Genomic DNA, 22,086 nt, shown 5'->3' with positions numbered 1-22,086 from the left:
TATGTCACTCTAGGAATGTCCTATGCGTTCAGCATGTTGGAATAGAGTTTTGGATGGCATTCACACACTGCAAATGCTCTTTGTGTAATTCTTTTGTGACACTACTTATAAGATTCTTGAAACATATGTCTATAAATATAACATGCTGAAAGCCCATGTGTCTTCAATGACTTATTTTTTCATTTATTTATATATTTATATGTTTGTTCATATTTTATGTTTACAAGTAGATGACTTATTTTGTAAAAGAAACTTTGGTGGGTTAGTTTTTTATTTGCTTTGGGAGGATCTGTATTTTTTTTTTGAGACTGGGTTTCTCTTTGTAATAACGCTGGTTGTCCTGGAACTCCCTCTGTAGACCAGGCTGGCCTGGAACTCAGATCTGCCTGCCTCTGCCTCTGCCTCCTGAGTGCTGGGATTAGAGGCATGTACCACCAAGCCTGGCTTTTCAAAAGTATTTTTTGAAGATCCATCCATCACAAGAGGAACAGAGAATAAGGGGGAATGGGAGGCTTCTCACTGTTCCTTCAAGGAGAAGGTTGGGCATAATAGCTCAGCATGAAGCGATGAGAGGTATTCAGTTTGTTACAACATTCTTAGCTTCTGAGGTGTGGTGGGACCTGAAGTGGGTCACTCTGGCCTTTCATCTTGATTTGCATAGACTGGTTATATAATCTTGAGTAAGAGGTTTACTTTCTTCGATGCATTGCTTATCACATCTGTTGTGTCTCCCTCATGGAATAATTATAAGAAGCAAAGGAAACAGCAACAGTGGAGTGCATTGGCCACATGAACTGCTATGGACAGTTGAGGTTGTTTTCCTTGCTTTGTTGATATCCTCTGACTTATCACAACTGTATGCGTGGAAATGAGCCACCGCAGCCCAACAGGGAAATCGGGGAAGCTGGGAGCAACCCCTGCTTTCCACCAACTGCAAGGAAACTAAATGTAGTTCTTGGGTCACTGTATTTCACCTTTGCCTCACTCAATTCTGAAGAACCAAATGGTCTGAAATAAGGGAAGTTCAGATATAAAATCTGAAGGACGACATTTACTTCAAGGATTGGAAAATTTCACAAGAATATTATTAAATCTGATCTTTATTTTTTTAATGTTTCCTGTTTTTCACATGTGATTTTATTCCTCAAGGTACCCGTAACAGTAGATCAGTGTGGGCGTTGTCATTCCCATTTGATAGACACAAAAGGTGATATCACAGTCTGAAGCTCACCAATCTAGGGATGTGAGTGCCCATTGATGGTGCTTCTGGACCACACTAACTTCTGACCTCACACATATGGACCATGACACATGCATTTTTGGAGGAGCTTAATTGTAACCGCTGTCTCAGGAATGGCAGATGGTTTGCTGCAGTCTTCTTGAACTGCATGGAAGTTACAGCAGAACATCCTGTTCCAATCCAGGGGTTTGGGTAGCTATTTCCAGTCAGGGAGACAGGTACATGGGAGAGAATGCTACTCTCTTTCTGCATACCCCAGCAGAATGCTTCTGGTCTGTCAGGCAAGACAGGTCTGCACCAGACTGAGCCATTTCTCTTCCAACTCAATCGTTTCCATGTGCTCTCGTTAGAACAACATTACTTATTTTCCATAAACAATCTCTGGGGAGAATTTTCTCTTTCTTTTTCTCTTTTTTTTGGGGGGTGTCTGTGTGGAGGGTTTCAAGACAAGGGTTTCTCTGTGTAGCCCATGCTGTCCTGAAACTTGCTCTGTAGACTAAGCTGGCCTCGAACTCAAGATCTGTCTGTCTCTGCCTCCTGAGTGCTAGGATTAAAGGCATGTCTCACCACTCATTCTGCTGGGGAAATGACAGGAAGATGCACCTCCTGCTGTTTCTGAACTAGTTGTTGAAGTGAAACTGAAGCCCAGGGATGGAAGGGATTTTTATGAATAATGGGAAATGATTTTTCTGATTGTTCGTTTTAGGTACTAAAACACATTTGAAAGAAAAAGGAAATTAGAGTAACTTGGAAAAAAAAGTATTGGAAATTGAGATGAGGAGGGCAGAGTGAAGGGAATCAAAATTGCATATAGTAAAACTATCAAGGCAGCTGATGGGACAGCATCACCCCAAACCCTGGTGCCCTACAGAACGTGGGTACTACTTTCCCTGTACTTATGCCTGCCTGGTGCCCTACAGAACGTGGGTACCACTTTCCCTGTACTTATGCCTGCCTGTGCCAGACACAACAACCAAGAAGAAAGTATAGCGGCCAAATCGGCAGCACTAGAAGATTATAACAAAGGAGTTTAATGCATACCTTTTCTTCTAAGTCCTTTATCTGCCGTTTTTGGATGTCTGTCTTATCTTCTAGGTCACGGATTCTCTGCATAAAATGGGGAAAATTAGGTGCTAAGTTGTTGAGGAAATTGTTCATTACACAAAACATAACTTTCTATGAAAACATTGATATTGGTGCCAGCTCATGGAAATAGCACAAATGCACTTTCCTTATCCACAGGGTTTCTGCTTGTCTCGAGAAAGCTGATCCAGACTTATAGTGAGAAAATATAGTCACTGGTAATATTTTTGAGCAGAATATTTTCTACCTGCTTTAGTTTGGATCTTAAATGCCTCCCCACATAACTCATGCTACAAACATGGTCTTTAGCCTGTGTGGCTGATGAGAGGTAGAGCTTTGCAGAAGGCGGTTGAGGTCATCTGCCCATTCCCTTGATCTCATTTCCTTTGCTTTCCAACTGCCTCAGGGGCGAGCAACTCTGTTCACTCCGGCTTCTTCCATGACTAAGGTAAGGAGACAACTGTGGTCATGGACAGAAACTTCTGAAAGCATGAACACAAATGAATCTTAGCTTTGATTTAATTGGTTTTGTAATGAATTTTAACACAGTAACAGGCCACTAACTAACCACGCCTTTCTTACCACCAGGGGAGTCCTAGCCCAGGGGGGAGGTGTGTATTCGACCTCACAACCACTGGGTTTGGCTAGATTGCTTCTGGCCTGGGGAAAGTGAGCTTAGATGAAATGTGGGAATGCCATTGTAAGAGAGTGGTATTTCCCAGAACTAGTGAGCACGAAGTGAGTGTCCCTGTCAACCCTTTGGATTGATGTTCTGGTTGCTTATTTGTGCTGTGAAAATGGCTGAAGCTGACTGTGCAACAGCAGACAGTGGTTGGTCTTTCTTGTCTCCCTGCTTCAAGCCCCTTTGGGGATGGAATTTCCTCACAAAACATGATTGACCAATTCTCAAAAGCCAGCAGCGAGTACAGTTTAATACAACTTCTCAGAAGTAAGCTGATAAGCTGGGATGAAGCAATCGTAACAAAACACCACAGCAGTCAGGAATGCAGAAAAGCCTATGCAACCACATTCCACAGAGGGAGAGGACACAGATTGGATAAGGGCATTACACAGACAAGTGTTTGGGAGAAAAAGAAGCCTCACAATTCCTCTTGACAGCCTAAAGGCTTTTGGTACTCATGTGCCTTGTAACGCATAGTAAGCTTGTTATTTACAGATCACTGCTTGCAGGGGCTGAAACAGTGACCTTCAGCCTGCTAGGGTGATAACATATGTAGAGGTTTTTATAATGCAATGTGGGGAGGAAAATAAGGGAAGCCATAAGAAAAAACTGTTTCAACATGGAAGTCAAGCCTCCTCTCTAAAAAGTGTCAGCCGGACGTGATTTTCAACTCTCCTGCAGGCAGGCATTTGGCAACGTATGAGAATCTTTCAGGTTGACTGGTATGCTTATTTTATAAAGCATAATTATTTCAGGTTTTAGTATAGTAGCAAATTTGCATACCTATCACCAGTACTTAATTGTGTAAATATTTCTTATTGTCACAACTGTGTTTAAGATACCCAACAGCTCTTCTGACTTAGACCTAGTAGATCCTACAATGCAGGAGACAGTCTCCTACTCCCCCAAATTAATAATGATGTGGATGATCTCTCTTAATACCGCTGAGATAGACAAACCCTGCTATCAAAGAAAGGAGGGGAGGCTTGTGCTCCAGTTGTCCCCATGACAAGCTGATGAATGATGGAGATGCAGGTGAGCCTGCAATACGGTGGCGCCGACATGTGTGTGACATATGTGTGATATGTGTGCTGGTGTGCACTTCGGTGGTACTGCATACGTTCTAAGGCCACATAACAAAACAGTAAATGTGCCAGGCATTTCCATCTTGTAAATGCACACAATTCCTTGGCCTGTGTCTGTATACAGACATAAATATTGATTCAGAGAACTAGACAACCATGAGATTGCTTATTCAGCCATCAACTCTGTGCTTGTTGACAGTTTCCTGTCTATGACTGTAACACCTGTACTGAAGAATACAGCTAAAGCACCAACTAATTCCTGATCCAAAAGGGCTATGATATCTTTTGATAAGGTGGAATGGAAAACAGAGAATAACAGAATTAAGTAGCAAAGGTGGAAAATGGCTAAGATATAAAACACTGTCACCCATCTCCAAGTCCTAGGCTTGTGATAGTCTATAGACAGACCAATCCACACAGTAGATGAATCCATTATTCTTCATTGCCTGTTGTAAGATCATTTCTTTCTCTTTCCTAGACACTTGTCATCCAACCAAGAGGAAACATTGTGAGACACCCAAACATATTCTCATATACTCTCTCTGCATCCTTCCTCCTCCTTCCTTTCCTCCCTCCCTCTTTGGTTAACATCTTCACCCCTTGTTGGGACTGGTGAGACAGCTTATTACTAGTTCTTCCTGCCTCTTATTTGGTCCACCCTACATCATATCAAACTCTGTCCTGCCTACATTAACCAATATATAGCTAGTATGAACTTGAAATGTGAAACAATCAGGTTGGGGTATGCATAAGACCCCCACTACTATTCTCAGCTTCATAAGGTTAGCAAGGTCACAGCAGTCCTGGGTCTAAGAGGTGGAGAAAGGAAAAGTTGTATTAAACGAAGGCCTGGGTTCTTGCAAGGTCCCTCCACTCATCTTAATCACTTATGGTCTGCAGCTTCACCTCTTAGTCTGACTGTGCACACCAGCTGTACCGACTTATTCTGGGGCTCTTGGGTGTACACTGAGGCTTAGTACTTGCTCCTTTTTCTGAGACCTTTGTGTGGCTGGTTATCTGGCTTTCATGGATCTTTAGAGGTGTCCAATGACTACCTGGCCTAACATGCTTGATCCTTTCTGACTCACTTGAGCACCCTTATACATTGTCTAAGCTTATTCCTAGCACTTAGTGGTTTCCTTAGAGATGGTTCATTGGTGCTGTGGCTTTGTACCTTCTCATCTATATGGCACATCAGATGTGTTCAGTGACTATCATATTCACAGCATCTGGTACACAGTTGGCCCTTAAAACATGGATTTTACTGATTATAAACAAGGTTTTAAACCTATTTTCAAGAGTGTTTGGTACATTTTGTTCATCCAGCAGAGGATTATGGAAAAGGCAAACAATGGGAATATTTGAATGCCATTCTTGGTAGAAAATTAGGCAAACAAAGGCTTAGGAATAAGAAACTCTGGGCAAGTGACACTAGGCTTTGCACTGGAAAGAACTCATGTGTCTCCAGTCACATCTTAAGAGAGGGATGACCAGCTAATGATAGACCTTAAGAGACTACACAGGACTTGATTCACTGGGAAAGAGAGACCACAGATGCCCTTGAGCAAGAAATTACCTTAAGGAAAGGTGATCAAAACCAGGGTTGACTCATGTAGTAAACTGAAGGGTGTAGAGTGGGAGGTTCCTACAATGTGGTTTCCATGGCTCCTGGGGAACCATGGGCCTTTGTTAATGCTATTTAACAAAATACACTTTAATTATTTTCTTGATGCTAATCACCTTTGTCTTGAAGTGAGTATATACAGATATCCAGCACATGGAATCTACCACTAGGAAATGCATTGAAATGTTTGAATACATGTGTAGATGACAAAAGTCAAGCTACTGGGGGGAGGGGGGACACCTGGAAGCCACTGTAATAATGAAATCCTGCAAATGCCTGTAATGGTGTGAACAAAATAGACTGACTTCAAAGCACGTGGGGACCAATATCAGTTGGATGTGGTGCCACCTACTTTTACTGAGGGAGAGGACAGAGAAGGCATAAGTGAGTTTTAGATAAGGTTTTTCTACTGACCCAAGCAGATGGGAAGGAGAGATGAGACAAGGACAAGGAGTACATATTGTTTTCACTTTGGGACTTCCAAACATAAATGTCTAGTACATAGCTAGCAATGGTCTCTAGAATTTACACATCATAATTATATCATAGTTGTCTTTGATACATCCCGGCCAGTGCCTTCTGGAGTAACTCTGCTATTAAGCTACTGATTAAAAGGGAAGAGTACAGTAAGAAATAATTAGAAAAGATATTTAATGTGAACAATTTTTAGAGAGGGGGACTCTTTCAACTCAGCCTGAGTCACATAAAAAGTGAAATTCTTTCAAGAGAGGTAGCTTAGCTAGCAGATTAACAAGAGACTCAAACTGGGACACCAGGAGTTTATCATAAGCAAATTTAGATAACTATTAGTCCATGTTAAAACAATCTCATATGCACTTACAAGACAAAGTCCTCAATTTGTTAAACAATGTAAGCAATTGAAAGGAATTTGTACAGAAGACACTTTTATCCCCCAGTAGAAGTAAAAACAGAGAAACAAACAAACAAACAAAATCCCCCAAAATAACCCATTTTCAAAAACTTTCCACAGGTCAAACTGCAAAGCTTTGTAATCCTGAGGGCTTCCTAATAGAAATTTGCATATCATCTTGGGGCAATGACTCGAGAGCTCTGCTGGTGTGGAGAACACAAAGCCCTTGGTTCTGTCTGTGCTCTCAGACTTCCATGGCTTGCTCTTACTGCTATCATAAAAACCACAATTCCTTTACTACTGCATTGACTTCAATGCATGCCTTGTACCTCCTATATATTTCAGCAGATTGTCACAGCCTGAATACCACATACTACAAACTGGAAATAGGAATTCTGAAATTCCTTTGAATTTGCTCTTTGGACAGGACTCTACTGTTGCTCATTGGTCAAGGTACAATACGAATGAAGAATTACCAAGAGTTTTGGCTGAAAGTTGGTAATGGGTGCCTATGTTTTGGCTTGCCAGTCTACATGGTTCACGTAAATCACAAATGCCTTAAGCTGTATATGACAGCAGCCTGCAGTGGTTAGCGCCTGGGTCTCAGGGGCCTGCATACCTGGTCTGAGTTTGTTCTCCTACTTACTATGTTTAATAAATCGTCTGAGTACTTTTCATTCCCACAAGTGAGATCATAGGAACACTTACTTCTTAGAGCTTCTGTGAAGATGAGGTAAAATGATTCAACTACAGCCTTTACATTCTTAATTTATTTTTATGAATATGGGTGATTTGCCTTCATACATGTCTATATACCATGGGCATACCTGGTGACTGAGGATGTCAGAGGGGGCATCAGAGTCCTTGGAATTGGAGTTACAGACAGTTATGAGCCATTATGTGAGTGCTGGGAATAGAACCTATGCCCTTTGGAAAAGCAGCCAATGCTCTTAACCACTGAGCATTGTTCCAGCTGCAAATACAACCTTCAGATCCAGTTGGAGCAAAAGCCAGGCAGCACACAGCAGCCTCCAGGCTTTGCTATTATTGCTGCTTGTCCTGAGAATGAAGAGATGGTCTCTGATGCCCTTTTCTCTTTTCAGATGATTGCCTCTGGCTCAGTTACTGTCAGGAACAAGGAAAGCAGAGGCAGTTCCCTGACCCCTCGCACAGGAGAGTAATCAATAGATTTGGGGCCTGTGACAAAATCATGCTAAAAAATGATAGCCACGTTCAGTACCTCTGAAAGGTCATTTTCCTCAAGACCAAGTTTTATGATCAACCTGTCACCCTGTGTTGAGTGACAGCGGGAAGGAGTTACTCATTTCACTCACCGCTGGTCTCTGGAGCTGCTGTGTTCTTACATCCAGAGCTTGTTACTAAGTCCCACGCGCTTAGGGTTGACTACACAGATGCAGGGCTTGGTGCTCACCTGGTGGGCTTGCTGCAAGAGCTCCATCCTCTCCTGGAGGATCTGACAGTCGTACTCCCTGCTCTTTCTCAGCATCTGTCGCCGCAATTTTTCTACAGCCGTCCTCAGCTCCTCCTGCTGCTTGTCACTTAACAGTTCGCCAAACTTGATCACAGTTTCTTGCTGCAGAGCATTGTACAAGGTAGCCTCTAGTTCCTGGATTCTCTGGCAAATAGAATCAGAAAAGTCTAACTTTGGGACTGAGCATTTGGGCGTGATGTGGGGAGGCTGTGTGTGGATGGGTGAGACAGGAATGTCTCCTGCCTGATTCCTCTCTGGACATTCCCTTTATTAGCTGCCACAAATGGAACCCACACAATGCACAGACTTCTCTGTAAGTCAGCTTTCTTTCTTTCTTGGGATCCTGTTCATTCAGGAGTCCCTCTGCATAATGACTACATTTTTCAAATGTAGCTGGGAATGGGCTTATTCTTCCTACTTGACGCCCCCACAGCTGGTTGAAACAGCATGCCATAGTGACTGTAGTATTAGGAATAAGTGTAAGGAGGGGGAAAGTACTTGAAATTGGAGAGCTATTTCAAACATAAAACGCCATCTCTCATTCACAGGACAACTCTCTGTAACTGAAGATATCTTATGGTTTCCATGCTTTTTCCTTGAAAAAATGGGAAATATGATTTAAAAAATGGCCTCAAATCATGGAGTTTCCCTAGTAGGGTGGTGTGTGTGTGTGTGTGTGTGTGTGTGTGTGTGTGCTCGCACGTGCAGGCCAGAGCTTAGCATCAGTACCTTTTCAACAACGTTCACCATAGTATTTGAGATGGTATCTCTCAACGACTCCATGGCTCACTAATTATTCCTGCTTTGGCTTCCCTAGCAGTTGGGCTGTAGTGTTCGTCATTACATCTGGCTTTAACTGATGCACTGGGATCAGGTCTTCATGCTTGAGTGGCAAGCGCTTGAGCGACTGAGTCACCTTCCCAGTACCTAGTTCCCCTTTTTTATGCTTGACTGGGGTTTATAGTTGCTCAAATAGATAAATTATCCACTATATTTAATCTCTATCTCTCTCTTTGTGTCTCTCTGTCTCTCACTGTTGTGTCTCTCTGTCTCTGTCTCTGTGTGTGTGTGACCTATGTCAAACACAGTTGCCGAAATCTATAATCCCATCCCATTGCCTGTAATTTTTTTTCTTCCTCTTCTTTTTTTTTTTTTTTTGAGACAGGTTTTCTCTGTGGCTTTGGAGGTTGTCCTAGAACTAGCTCTTGTAGACCAGGCTAGTCTCAAACTCACAGAAATCCTCCTACCACTGCCTCCTGAGTGCTGGGATTAAAGTCGTGTGCCACCAATGCCCAGCTCATTCCCCATAATTCTGAGAGAAGTGAGTTTCCAAACCCCAATAGGGCATACTTTTCTACTACTTCTCCTGGACAACACATATTTCATCCTTTGAAAATTAAATATGATATTCTGAACGAGGTCTCAAGAGTTTCTTTCAGGAGCCTAGCTTAATTTTATTTTCTCAAGGCAGGAGAGACAAGGATAAAAGGATAAGGCATGGGGAAAATAAATTGGTGTTTTATTTTCTTATTAGTGACCAGTTCTCATTCTCTTGCTTCCCCACTAGTCTATAGCAAGATCTCTTACTCGCTTGGGAGAGGGCAGACTTAACCATCTTTGATACAAACAGGGGTTCAGCATTTTACTCTTTCCCCCAGAGTTATGAGAGCACCATAAAAACCTCTGCTAGCAAGCTCTAAAGTCTTCCATTAGTTTGTTCTGTGTCTCCTGGTTTGTTACTATGAACCCATGAAGGTGGGCATAAGGAGAGAAGAAGAGTGGAGTCCACTGTCAAGCATTTGGCAGTGTGCATTTTGTAGCAGGGGGATCAGTCATGAGCCTCTATAAGTACAGCTGTGTATGGGGAGAAGAAGGCACCGTCCACTTACCACCATGGCCTCCCTTGCTGTGGCTGCATTATGGGCCTAAAGTAGGCTACAGTTTCTGGAGTAAGAGCTACATTACAGCTTACCCTTCTACAAAGTTGAGCAAAGACTTTACTCTATAAGCCTTGTTTTTCTCACATGTGAGGTAGGAATAACAAGATTGTCTGTGATTTATATGCTTATTTTAAGAAATAAATGAATTAAAATTTGCGTAACACACATTAAATCCATTATTGTCCTATTATTATATTAGAGTTTCAAATGATGGTACTTGGTTTAATACAATCCTCTTGGATGTACAATAGCATTCAGTATGTCTTTCATCTAAATATTACCAGACAGTACACATTTGATTTAAGAATGAATTAGAATTATGTATAAAATAGAATATTATAGCAGAAACCATCTTGGGGCTTCTGTTCCCAAATTGAGGCAGCAATTAATGACTGCATACATGCTGTGTGTATTCAACTACACGAAATGACAAGTTAGACAGGACATCTTAGCTCTATGGTATAGTGTGATGAGCAAGCAGAGTGTCGGCCACTTAGGGTACCTACCATATACGCCTGGTCAAGAGCTTGTTTTCTGTAGTCTAGTTCTTCCTCCAGGTAGCCTTTTATTTTGCAGAATTGTTCCTATAAAAAAGGGTCACATTGACAAATTGAGAGAGCAAGCTCAGTTAATTAGAAAGCGATACATGAAAGCAACACAGATGAATATTTTCCCTAGAACACAAGACAAATCACTAGCATTTGTACAACTGTGGTTCTCTTCTAAGAAATTAGTGTAGCTTTCACAGCCTCACATACAGAAGTGAAAATCAATAGCAAGAAGCATAAAAGGTATAACAAGGAGTCACATGGAATGTTCGTAAAGACTTTCCAGCCAGTCTGAGAGTGGGTAATTAAGGACAGATTTTGAAATGGTTCATACTAAGTTGTAAGTCTATTTGTCTTTCTGTTTCTCCTGGTTTTGCACCTAGAGACTCAGGCATCTTTGGAATGAAACATCTGTTGACTTTGCCATTTTCTTTCATCATCCCTTAGAAACAAGGAATAAGTATAATAATAGCTTAGAAAGCAGTTACATTATAAATGTGAATAATACATAATCACAATCTAGGGATGGTTTAAGGTTCATAAGAGGGTTGTGTAGGTTATATACAGAGCTGTGGCATTTCATAAAAAGGAACTTGGGCATCTGGGGACTTTGGTATTTCCAGGGAGGCCTGAAACCAGTTTCCTGAGAATACAGAAAACAGCTGTGTATTGTTATAGTATGTTTTCCTAAGAATGTCATGAAATTTAACACAGGGATGTTATATAATAAACAGACTTAATTTATTCAAATTAATAAATACAAAGATGAAGGACATTTTAAAGAGCCAGGGTGATTACACAAACACACACACACACACACACACACACACACACACACACACACACACACAGAGCCATTTGATGAATATTTATTAGCCCCTGTTGCAAAGCTTGTTTGAGCTGGGGTACATAATCCTGAAGTTTCTTCATACATCCTCAGTTCTTATACACTGCGTGGCCATTATTAGTTAAAACTTTGTTTCTGGGTACAGCATATTTCCATATGCAAGTCAATCATTTCTTTGTGTTCTTAAGTGGAGAGGGATTCCAGGTGATTGGAAGGTTGAAAACCCAGCTGTGCTCTCTTCTGAGACTGTGCAGTAATGCTGCTTGGGTTTTCCTTTTCCACTGCTGGGTCCCACTGCTCAAAGCACCCCATAAAGGCTGGCTGCTGTGTTAGTAACTGTCTATCAAAGGGGCTTCCAATGGCACCTTAAACACAAACAGTTCTTACATGCTTTCACTATCCATCTTAATTTCTTCGTTAAACATGAACACTGTACAAGCTATTTATGATAACCAAAACTGTTAAGTATTGTAAGATACAAACGATTGTTATCATAGAATTTCATGTCTTAATAGGAACCTATTAACTTTGTTTTAACAATTATCATTTAAATGACATCTTGCTATAAGATTATATATAATGCTGCAAGTTAATATCCTATTAATTCCTATGATTAGAGATACATTGTTTTAAATTGGGTGAAAATACACATGAAATACAATTAACACATTAATCATTAAAGTACATATTCATGGTGTGAAATACATCCAAACTGTTATGAAATCAATAACTCTTTAATTTTGCAAAAGAGAAACTACTTTCCTTTAATAACCCTGTGGTTTTTTCCTTTCTCTCAACTCTTAACAGCCACAGAGTGCTTTCTTTTCTCATGAATGTTATGACACTAGCCACTCATATGCATGGAATGATAGTGTTTGTTATTTTGTGACAGCTTGTTTCAACGCTGTTATCTATGCTGCACCCTTCACTAGACACCAGGGATACTTGTTTGGAGATGTCAGCTGCAACAAGAGTGAGAGATGTTTGGAAAGAAGATGAAGAGGTAGCCCCAGATAAAAGAGGGGCTCTGTCCAACAGTTATCTTAGACTCAACCAACACATATGCACAACATACTATGCACATCCATTCAATCTTCAATAGGTATTTTGGCTATGTTCATCTTTTAGTGGATAATGTCATTATGAGAATAGGTGTACAGTAAGCTGTCACACCCCAATTTCCATTCTATTTCTGGGTCATATGATAATTCTATTGAGTTTTTAAAGCAGTTCCCATGCTGTTTTCCATATTCATACTATTTCATACCTCAGCAGTGCCCTGGGTTCCAGCTTTTACATGCCTTTGACAACTATTGTCACTATTATTTTTATTTTCAACGGTAGCTATCCTAACTGAGATAAAATAGCTTGTGGATTCTTAAAACCAGACATGCTGTCAAGTATGCAATTTTTTTAACTTGGTAATTATTCACAGCAGAAAAAAATCATTTGGCTTGAGAGAAAATACCCTACTTAATTTCCTTCAACATTAGTTTTATTAATGTTGCCTATGCACGGTATGCTTTGGGGGAAGACTAGAGCTTGATGTCATCGGCTACTTCTGAAAAAGTAAGCCCCTAGTCTGTACACAGACCGACAGGGCAGTCACACACTTCCACTGGTGCTGGAGGAAAGTGGTGGAAGTGGCATTCATTTTCCATTATGGTATAATGCTTTCCTCTTAATGCTTACCATGTCACTTTCCAGTTCCATCATTTTCTGGTGCAGGGCGGCTTCTGCTCCTTCAATTTGCTGGATCCACTAAAGGATTAAGAAGATAGAGACATTGGGCATGATTGTGGGATGTGGCATGAATTCTGTGTGTTGTTTACTGGAGTGCTTGGTCTTTCCCTTTGTGTCTCTTGATACTGACTGAAACCTTAGGTGACAACATTAAGCATACTTATGTCCTGGAGTTTAGACAAAATGCTGTCATCTCCCATGCATCATTAATTCAACAAATGTCCTCTGATGTTTACTATGTGTCAGCTACTAAGACTTCAGTGGTGACTAAGCGTAGCAAAGCTTTCACACCCCATGGGAGGATTTCTTGGGAACTGAAGTCTAAAGGAAGAATAAGGGAAGGGAATTCCAAAGAATACCATGCCTAATAGATCAATGTTGTGGGTGTTATGAGAAAGAGTAAAATGAAAATTATTTCTGTAATGTGGTGAAGAATAATGTTTAAGTGAAGACATTAAATAAACACAAAGTGAAAGTATTTTCTTAGTACTCGGACTGCACATTTTGATGTTCTATTAATAACCACACTGTGTCTGGGTCCTATCATATGAGCATACTCTACATGGCTCAATAGAACCAGTGATCAGAATGGGTGTCCATCAAGGTGAATGCCAGCTTAGATCTTATGGAGGCAACTGGGCGTAACTATGTGAGAGTACTGGAGAGAGCCTCTCAAGCTCCTGCTCAGGTTTAGCTTTTCTTTGCTGTGTGGTTTTCAAAGGCAGCCTGATGTCCCCCGAATCACAAGTTTTTATATGTCAAGTGGTGTAAATAACAATGAAAAAAATTTTTAAAAATGTGTGAGGTGACAGTCACTAAAGTGTTGCACTGTCAGAATTTATTTCTCTTTAGTGTTGACATACGGCATGTGACATGAAGCAATTCTACGCCCTAGAGCCTTTGGAGACAAAGCGTGACTGGAACCCCTCACCCAGTTCTTGAGACCACACTATGACACCAGAGTGGTCAGTCTCTCGTGTCTCTGCCCATATTTGAAAAATGATGATACCTACGGTGACACAGTTCTGAGTCCACTATGCTTTCTTACTTAAAACCCCTGCAGTTACCTTTTTATATAAAGACACACAGACTGCCACTGTTGGAATTTTGTCTAGGTGTGTACTTTGACCAATGATCGTCTACAAATTAGTAACTGTTGTTAGATTTATAGTCTTAAGATCAAAGAGGACATTGAGAATAACCTAAGACTTGAACCAAAGGAGAGTCTCTAATGGAGGAGATGACTCTAAGCTTATTTGCAAAGGTCTACACCTTTGCAAAAAAATCATTTACACATGTCATAAGCTCCTAGGGCAAGTATGTGTCTTATGCATTCATCCCCTTACTTTCTACCAGTGTTTACAGCTACCACCTAGTACAGTTGGACACTGTCATGCAAGAAAGACATGAAGAAAGGAAGGTACTAGATCACCACAGATCCAATGGCCCAGCTCTTGACAGCCTGCTTAGGGATTTTCTGGGCTACATAAGCATCTGGTGAATAGATGAAGGAGACTGATTCTGGGTCTTATCTCAATTGATGGGGGATATCCTTCTGTATATATGTTTCTTTTATTGGTTGATGAATAAAACGCTGTTTGGTGAATAAGGTAGGAAAACAGGTGGGGTGAGGATATGAGGAGAATTCTGGAAGAGGTAGGTAGAGAAAGCCTGCCAAAAACAGTCGCTATGTAGACCACAAAGGAGTAATAGGACTGGGCATTCTCTGGTAAGCCAAGACCATGTGGAAATACATAGATTAATAGAAATGGGTTAATAGTTAAGGCAGAGCTGACCAGTACGAATCCCTAGCCACTGGCCAACAATTTTATAATTAATATAAGTCTTTGTGTGTTTATTTGGGCCTAACAAGGCCATGTGACATGGTGGGACAGAAACCTACAGCAACCTTGGGCAGAGCACCGACCTTCTCTATGATTCTGTTTCCGTGTGGAAAATGTGATAATGATATCTATATTCAGTGGTTAGAAGAGGCCAGTTTAAAAGAAGCAGTCCACAAGTGTCCCTGAGCTTTAGCAGACTACAGCGCACTGACACTGGGACCAGGGCAAGAGTGATGGACCAAACGAGGCATATAGTGCTAATTCCTTTTTCTTACCTCCCTAGTTCACACCTTTCATAGAATCAGCCTACGTTTCTTTGCAGCCCCAAAGAAAGGCAATTTTACATGCATTAAAGGACTGCCATCCCTCATGCCTTCAGCTGAGGAAGAAGCTCTGATCACTGTTGCCACATAAACACTTGGAATGGCTGATACAAAGTGTGCTATTTCTTGGGGTGTCAATGGATTCATTCATTTACTTCTTCAGTAAGCTCTTACTGATCATTTCTTTCTAGATGCTCAGGTGAAAACAAACAAAACATCCATTTTCACATTTCGCAGAACTAACATTCGTTTCTTTTATCATTTGATACTTGGTCCATATTAAAACTTTCCAAGTTATCAGCAAAATGCTTGAAGTAAGATCATATGAAAGTGGTTTGCTTAAATAGATACCAGTCAATGGATTGTGCCAATATTTTGTATTTTTAGTTCTACAACAGTACTTCTTTCTTTCCCTCCCTTTGAAGGGCACATGAACCAGTTAAAGATGGCACTGAGGGGGAGTCAGGAGGGTGAGTCCTGAGATTTTTACAAAAAAGGGTGGTTGATTGCCAAGATGGAACCAGACGAGTTCACTGCATGAATAGTTAGTGTTCACTAGGTAAAGCATAGGGCACCTAGGCATATGATAGACTGACCCTTAAAACCATTGACAGGCTGTTTTCCCTCTCTGTGGGTTTTTTGCTTTAAAAGGTGCTTGCTGTGGGGCAATAAAGGAGTTCCTGCTTGACTATTCTCCCCAGTGCATATGATTGTTTCCAGGATCCTGGGAGGCTGGGGAATGGGTGAGCGGTGCATTTACCCTTTCTCAGACCCGGCTCAGCCTTCCATGGTTGGAATAAGACCCTACAGCTCCTTCATCTTTATGTTATTACTTTGAGAATTAGACATTGCTATTGGACCGGTAGAATTTGATCATTTCAAATTCAAAAGAGCTGAGTATTGTTCAAGGTTTCATATAACTTTTAACATTATGGCCATGCCTTTCAGAATTGAGAACTCATCTCAATGAACATATACATTAAAATTTTCATGTTATTGAAACATGCGTACATGACTCTCTGCTATGTGCAGATTCATTTTTTTATAATTAAATTTTTAAGACAGATTCTTGCTATATAAATTAGGGTGGCCTTGAACTTGCCTATGTCTTTCCAAAGTGCTGTGATAAAAAGAGTGTACCACCACACCTGGCTATGGATTCATAGACTTGGACACAATCAGGAATCTGGCTTCTGTCTTGGTTCTCTTCCATCTGTCAGGTCATTTGCCAGGTTCAGACACAAGAGGTCAGCAGTACACCAATACTGTTGCACTTTGAGGCTGAGGCTGTAGTCAGTAAGGACCAAGCCACAGAATCTATGGGGAACAATAGGTGTGCACACACTCACTAAAGGGACAGCCTGTGACTAGAGCAACTCTAGTTTCACCAGCTCTCAACAAAACCCTTCTTACTGGCTTCCCAGTTTGCTGGGAATGCTTGAATAATGAATGATGTATTTTGCAAGTGACTTTAATGTAAAAAAAAATCCATCCATTCCAGAGTGGTATATAGACTTCTGTTAGTTCTCTCTCTCCTGGGTCAAATCACTTATTACATATCCAATGACAGAAAATTGGGTGCACAGGGCAGGTGTTTCACTCTCCTGCTCTCAGATACCAAGATCAACACTGGATGACTAGAAATGTCAGCTTCATTCGTTACCTTCTCTGCCAGTGACAGCACAGTGCTGGCCTGAATTATGGCCACCTGTTCTTCATTCCTTAAGTTCTGTGAAAGATAAAGGAAAGACAATAAGGAGAAAATGTTCATGACATTTGCACCATGGAAAATACGTGTGCCGTGAACACAACATGTGTGCAAATAGCCTCTGCACATTCTAGCTCCTAATAATTCCTCACAAAGATCCTCGTGCAAGGTCTAGTGCTTTGTGTGACTGTACACACACCTCATTAGAGTCACACTAAGAAACCCGGAATAAAGGAGGAGCCAACTCGTTCTGACAAGATTTCGTTGGTTCTCATTTTCAAGGGGAAAATGGTGTGCCATTTTCCTTATACATTCCCCAATGTACTAGGCATGCTGTTCACATTATTCTGCTATGAGTTGTGCTGCCCCTGAATTAACAGCCCTTGGCCCTGCTCAGAGGGAGCTTCTAAAAAGAAAAAAATTATAGCTTCCTGCTTCACTTTATAGGGCTGCCAACAACCCTAGTGTTTAGCAGTCTCTCCGACTGCCTGGCTGATTAATTCTACACTGGATGTCTGTGAACTGCAGTCAGGAGGTAATTAACTTTAATCACTGCAGATGTGGTCTGCATTCCAACCTGAACCCTTCCTATGAAGCCCTCTTCCACATCTCCTTTCTGCAGTTACCTTCCCGTCATGCCTATAGATGCTTTGGCATGTCAGATTCTCTGTGAGGAGGTACATGCTTAGGTAGGTATGCTGTCTATTTGTCATTGTCTTATACTTGGCACACTGCCAGTATTTCTTAACTCTATTTAGGCCAATCTACACCTTTGTCACATGTAATCGTTGTGTTACTTACCCCGTTATCGCCCAGGATATCAAGCTGCTTTATGAGATCGGGGATGTTGACATCCTGCAAAATCAAGGAGATGAATTCAAGTTAGGCCCAGGTGTGCCAGAGAGAAGGGCACTGACGCAGGTACTCTGGGTAACTCAGAGTGGAACCAGGAAGAGCCAGGCAGAAGGAGAGGGACCAACCAGGCACAGCGGGAGGCACCCCAGCTGTCCCTCAGGGGGAAGTCCTCATGCTTTTCATTAGGACTGCTGGGCAATCTATTTTGTGGAGAACAGAACTACACCAGCCATCTCAACCTTTCTACATGAAATGTGTTCCACTAAGCACTAAAGGAGGAATCACATTTGATCCAGTAAACAGCATGTTATAAAGCCTAATCCCTCCTAAAGGACAAAAATCCTAATTTAATTGAATCCATCAAAAGCAGCAAGAACTGGACGACTTCAGAAATCTCACTCAGTAATCCACGACAATGAATTCTGTAGCACCTGGGAAGCCACAATAAAGGGACTCAGGTGACATATTCTATCTGCCTGACTTGAATTGTGTTTCTTGAAGCACACAGTTTATTTCTATTTCCCCGAGGTAATTAATAGTATTTATTTTAATGCAAGTTTTGATTCTGCACCATCCACTGTGTTACTCTGATCCAAATGGCCCCTCTCTGTTCGTTGCTATTACTTATATCCCAGTCAAACATTCATTTTTACATCCTATTGACTTTCCAATAGATGTGTGACTATTTTTGTCCTGCTGTCTAGGCACTGACATACAGAGTGGCTGTGAGCAGCTGTTCCTTTCCCAGTCCCCATTTTCCTAATGTCTGCGTGCACAGACGATCCAATGTCAGCCTACCTTGACACCTTCTTTCATGCAGTAGATCTGCAGAGCACTCACACCGTCGGAGAAGGGGTGAATTTGTAGGTTAAATGGAGGCGATCTCCTCTCTCTCTCCTTGAAGAATGCAAGAAGAGAAAAGAAGTGACAACCTATCAAACACTAAGCTAGTTGTCTCCTTATACTGGTAAGGTGGTTTGTCAATGTGTCATGTGGCAAAAAAATTATCAAACTCAAGATGTACATGCCTAAATTGAATGGAAGAGAATTAAGCAGTCAGTCAACTAAAAACAAGGGAGAAAATTTATAGATGGTGTCATCCATCCTTGAAGATTCCTTTTCAGGGAAATGGGGCAAGCGGAGGTGCAATTTAAACAGTATGAATATTTATTCTCTTCAGATATCAGAGGGTGGGCTTGCTCTGAAGGTTTATGGTAGTAAAGAGCCTCTGCACATTTAATCCTCTCATTCTTTAAGGGTTATATATATAGACTGCATGGAGGCCTCACTCTCCTCCCCTGGAGCACAGCAATTCTAACTTCACCCCCAGACCTAATCTGAAATAACCTCAAGACAAACATCAGTAGACAAATAACAGAAGACTCAAACAGGAATTTGCCATCACCCAGAACCTTAGTCACATTTTGTAGAATACAATGAAGGTGTGGCATGAGTATGTTTTATTTAAAAAACAAATCCTCCAAAGCAGGCACCTCAAGTTTGGCCTGATAAATCTAGGTATTTCCTAAAATCAATTGCCCAGCTGTTGGAAAAGCAGGCTGTGTGAGGACAGTTTGACGCTTCCTCAAGACTTACCATTACCAGCCAGCATGGCGTGAACAACAATTTGAAGGTATTTAGTCTCAATTGTCACAGCTATAGACTCCTGAGCTCACTCTGAGGTCCAAGTGAGAGTATGATTCTGAAAAGCCTACTTCAGACCCCAGCCCTATCACACTCTGTGCATATCATGATCATGGCATCATTAGTATCAGCATTTCCTTACTTCTAGTTCTAGGTTGCGAAACTCCAGCAGCTCATTCTGGTCTCTGGCATCTTGCAGTTCCTGCTGTAGCCGGTGATTCTCTGCTTCCTGTTTCTCTATCTGATAAAGTAAACCCTGGAGTTAGGTGAACACAGCAAGGAGCACTTTGGCAAAGAAAGCATGGACAGCCTTCATCCACTCAGGGAGTAGGGTTTGTTCTAGACCATGACAACCATCCATTAGGAGATGTGGTTCAGATAGGCTTGGCTTTCCTTGTAGCCATCTTTCAGCTAATTTTGGAAGGCACAGAGACAAATGTCAAGGAGAGCCTTTCTCTGAGCATGAAGACTAGAGCTTCTATAGACAGTGAATTTGAAACACTCAATTGTCCCATACAGGTCAGACACAGTGTGCTGGGGACAGATTTAAGGGTGCTTATGAGGGCAATTAACATGCTTATCTCTGAAAACACCAGTTGTCACAGGAAAATTTTCACCATTAATGTACAGCTCACAATTATAGAAGGTTGTGGCTGCAGTCTAATTAATGCCCATCGCCTCAAACAACCTTTTGTACGGTGATAAAATTTGATGTAAACTTTCGTAGGAATTCTGAAACACACAGTAATTGCTCTAAACAGCTGGTACATACAAAACTGAAAGTTTCAATTGCTGAATAGAGTGACATGAGATTCCATAATACGGAATTATAAACCTTAGAAAACTGCTCACCCTTGATCATTCAGACTTCAACGTTATTAGTGTCATCTCTGCACAGGCTTATGTGAACATGCACACACACACACACACACACACACACACACACACACACAGCAGTCTTTATCTACCCTGTGATTCCAGGAGCTTCCTCTGTTCTTATCCACCTGGAAAACACTCCTCTATCTTCTATACTACAAAGAAATCGTTCACTTCACCAAATGCCAAGCAGTTCTGTGTACCTCTTCTCGTCCAAACATTCACAAATGGTACCTCTTTCTCCATTGTTCTGTGAGGCTGTTTGTTGTTGTTTATTTGCTACCAATTAGTTGGTTTTCTATGACAGGGTCTCTCTATGTGGATCTGGCTGGCTTCCAACTCTTGGCCACCACTGATCCTCCTGCCCTAGTGTTTCTATAGGGACTACAGGTACGTAGCGCCACACTATTGTCCTATGAGACTTTCTCAAGGGCATCCTGTATAACCTGATGAAGCATGAGACAAGGGTTAGCTCAGATGTGTACCAATGTGTCTTCCCCTCAGGCAGGGATCAAGTCTGAGCCCTCTGTGGATTTTAAGGAATCTGATAGTCTTTATGTACTGTTTTTCTTGTCATTAAGTATGAAGCAATCGTTATGCAGAGTGGCAGTTTAAAAGCTTAAGTGTAGAAATACAAACACAGAGGCTTTAATTATATAGATAATATTTTCCAAAACATGTAACTGAAAATAAAATATTTGGTGTGTGTGTATTTGGTGGGTATGTGTGTTTCTATTTACGAATTAGAAGACATAGTCCAAAAAATTTCTTTTTGACAAAAAAAAAATCAGATTAAAGGAAAGCAGAAGGCATACTGGAATCAATTGCATGATAAGGGATTGTAACAACACATCATGGAACATCTCTGAGATTAAAGGACAACAGCAACAGAGCAAGGGTGAGGAGCTTTGCGACATGTGACATTTGCTAATATGATCAGTGAGGGCCTTTTTCCCCTGCCTTGCACCCTCTCAAACTCTCTGTCTTTCTGTTTGTCGGTCTCTGTCTCTGTCTCTGTCTCTGTCTCTCCTTCTCTCTCTCTCTCTGTGTGACTGACTTTTTTCTGGTCTCTTCTTATGTTTCTACTTAACTTTTTATTTGTTTTGTAACAGGGATTGAACACAGAGATTTAGGTGTGCTAGGCAAGTGCTCTACCACTGAATCCTCTTTTTATTTTTTCTTCCAGAAGGATATCACTAAGTTACCCAGGCTAGTCTTGAGCTCACACTGTGCAGCCTTGGGAGACCTTCAAGTTCTGATCCCCCTGCCTCAGCCCCTTGAGTAGCTAGCCACTTGGGCTACCAGGCACACCTAATCATGTTTTGTATAGAAGCCTTAAGGTCTGAATTTCGGGTACTGGCCCCCTCCGGACTTCAGTCCTGCCACACCTGGAGAAAGACAGGATGCACTAGTCTTGCCAAACCAGAAGGAAGAGGAAAGCATTTTCCTTCCAACTATGACCAGAGTATAGTGGTCAATTTTTACCAGTTGTCAATGACAGAAAAGATTGGGGAGAAGAATTCTAAAATAATTTCTACATAATTTTGAATTGACCAACAGAAAGGTTTTCTATATTCAAAAGCTTTAAAGCCTGTTTCTGTTAAGTATAAGATTACGTTTTAAATCTTTCATTAGAATCTATTGGTTACAAACATATCTTGGTTTTTTAAACCAGTTTCCT

General features: G+C 41.2%; 1 protein-coding gene across 2 annotated transcripts in view; it reads right to left on the bottom strand.

Annotated features, from left to right (window-relative positions):
• Window positions 1–22,086, bottom strand: part of Jakmip2 (janus kinase and microtubule interacting protein 2) — a 142,699-nt gene that overhangs the window by 825 nt on the left and 119,788 nt on the right. For both annotated transcript variants that reach the window (XM_005069166.4, XM_013112736.3), the window contains 8 exons: window positions 19,672–19,770; window positions 18,684–18,782; window positions 17,832–17,885; window positions 16,986–17,051; window positions 13,105–13,173; window positions 10,524–10,601; window positions 8,018–8,221; window positions 2,282–2,347 (listed from right to left, as the gene is read on the bottom strand). In XM_005069166.4, coding sequence (XP_005069223.1) covers window positions 2,282–2,347; window positions 8,018–8,221; window positions 10,524–10,601; window positions 13,105–13,173; window positions 16,986–17,051; window positions 17,832–17,885; window positions 18,684–18,782; window positions 19,672–19,770 — 735 coding nt within the window. The remainder of the gene's footprint in view (window positions 1–2,281; window positions 2,348–8,017; window positions 8,222–10,523; window positions 10,602–13,104; window positions 13,174–16,985; window positions 17,052–17,831; window positions 17,886–18,683; window positions 18,783–19,671; window positions 19,771–22,086) is intronic.

The sequence above is a fragment of the Mesocricetus auratus genome, unplaced genomic scaffold (assembly GCF_017639785.1).
Source record: "Mesocricetus auratus isolate SY011 unplaced genomic scaffold, BCM_Maur_2.0 Super-Scaffold_6730, whole genome shotgun sequence".
NCBI classification, from domain to species: domain Eukaryota; kingdom Metazoa; phylum Chordata; class Mammalia; order Rodentia; family Cricetidae; genus Mesocricetus; species Mesocricetus auratus.
The sequence above is the reverse complement of the archived record's forward strand: the minus strand, read 5'-3'. Positions and strand labels throughout refer to the sequence as shown.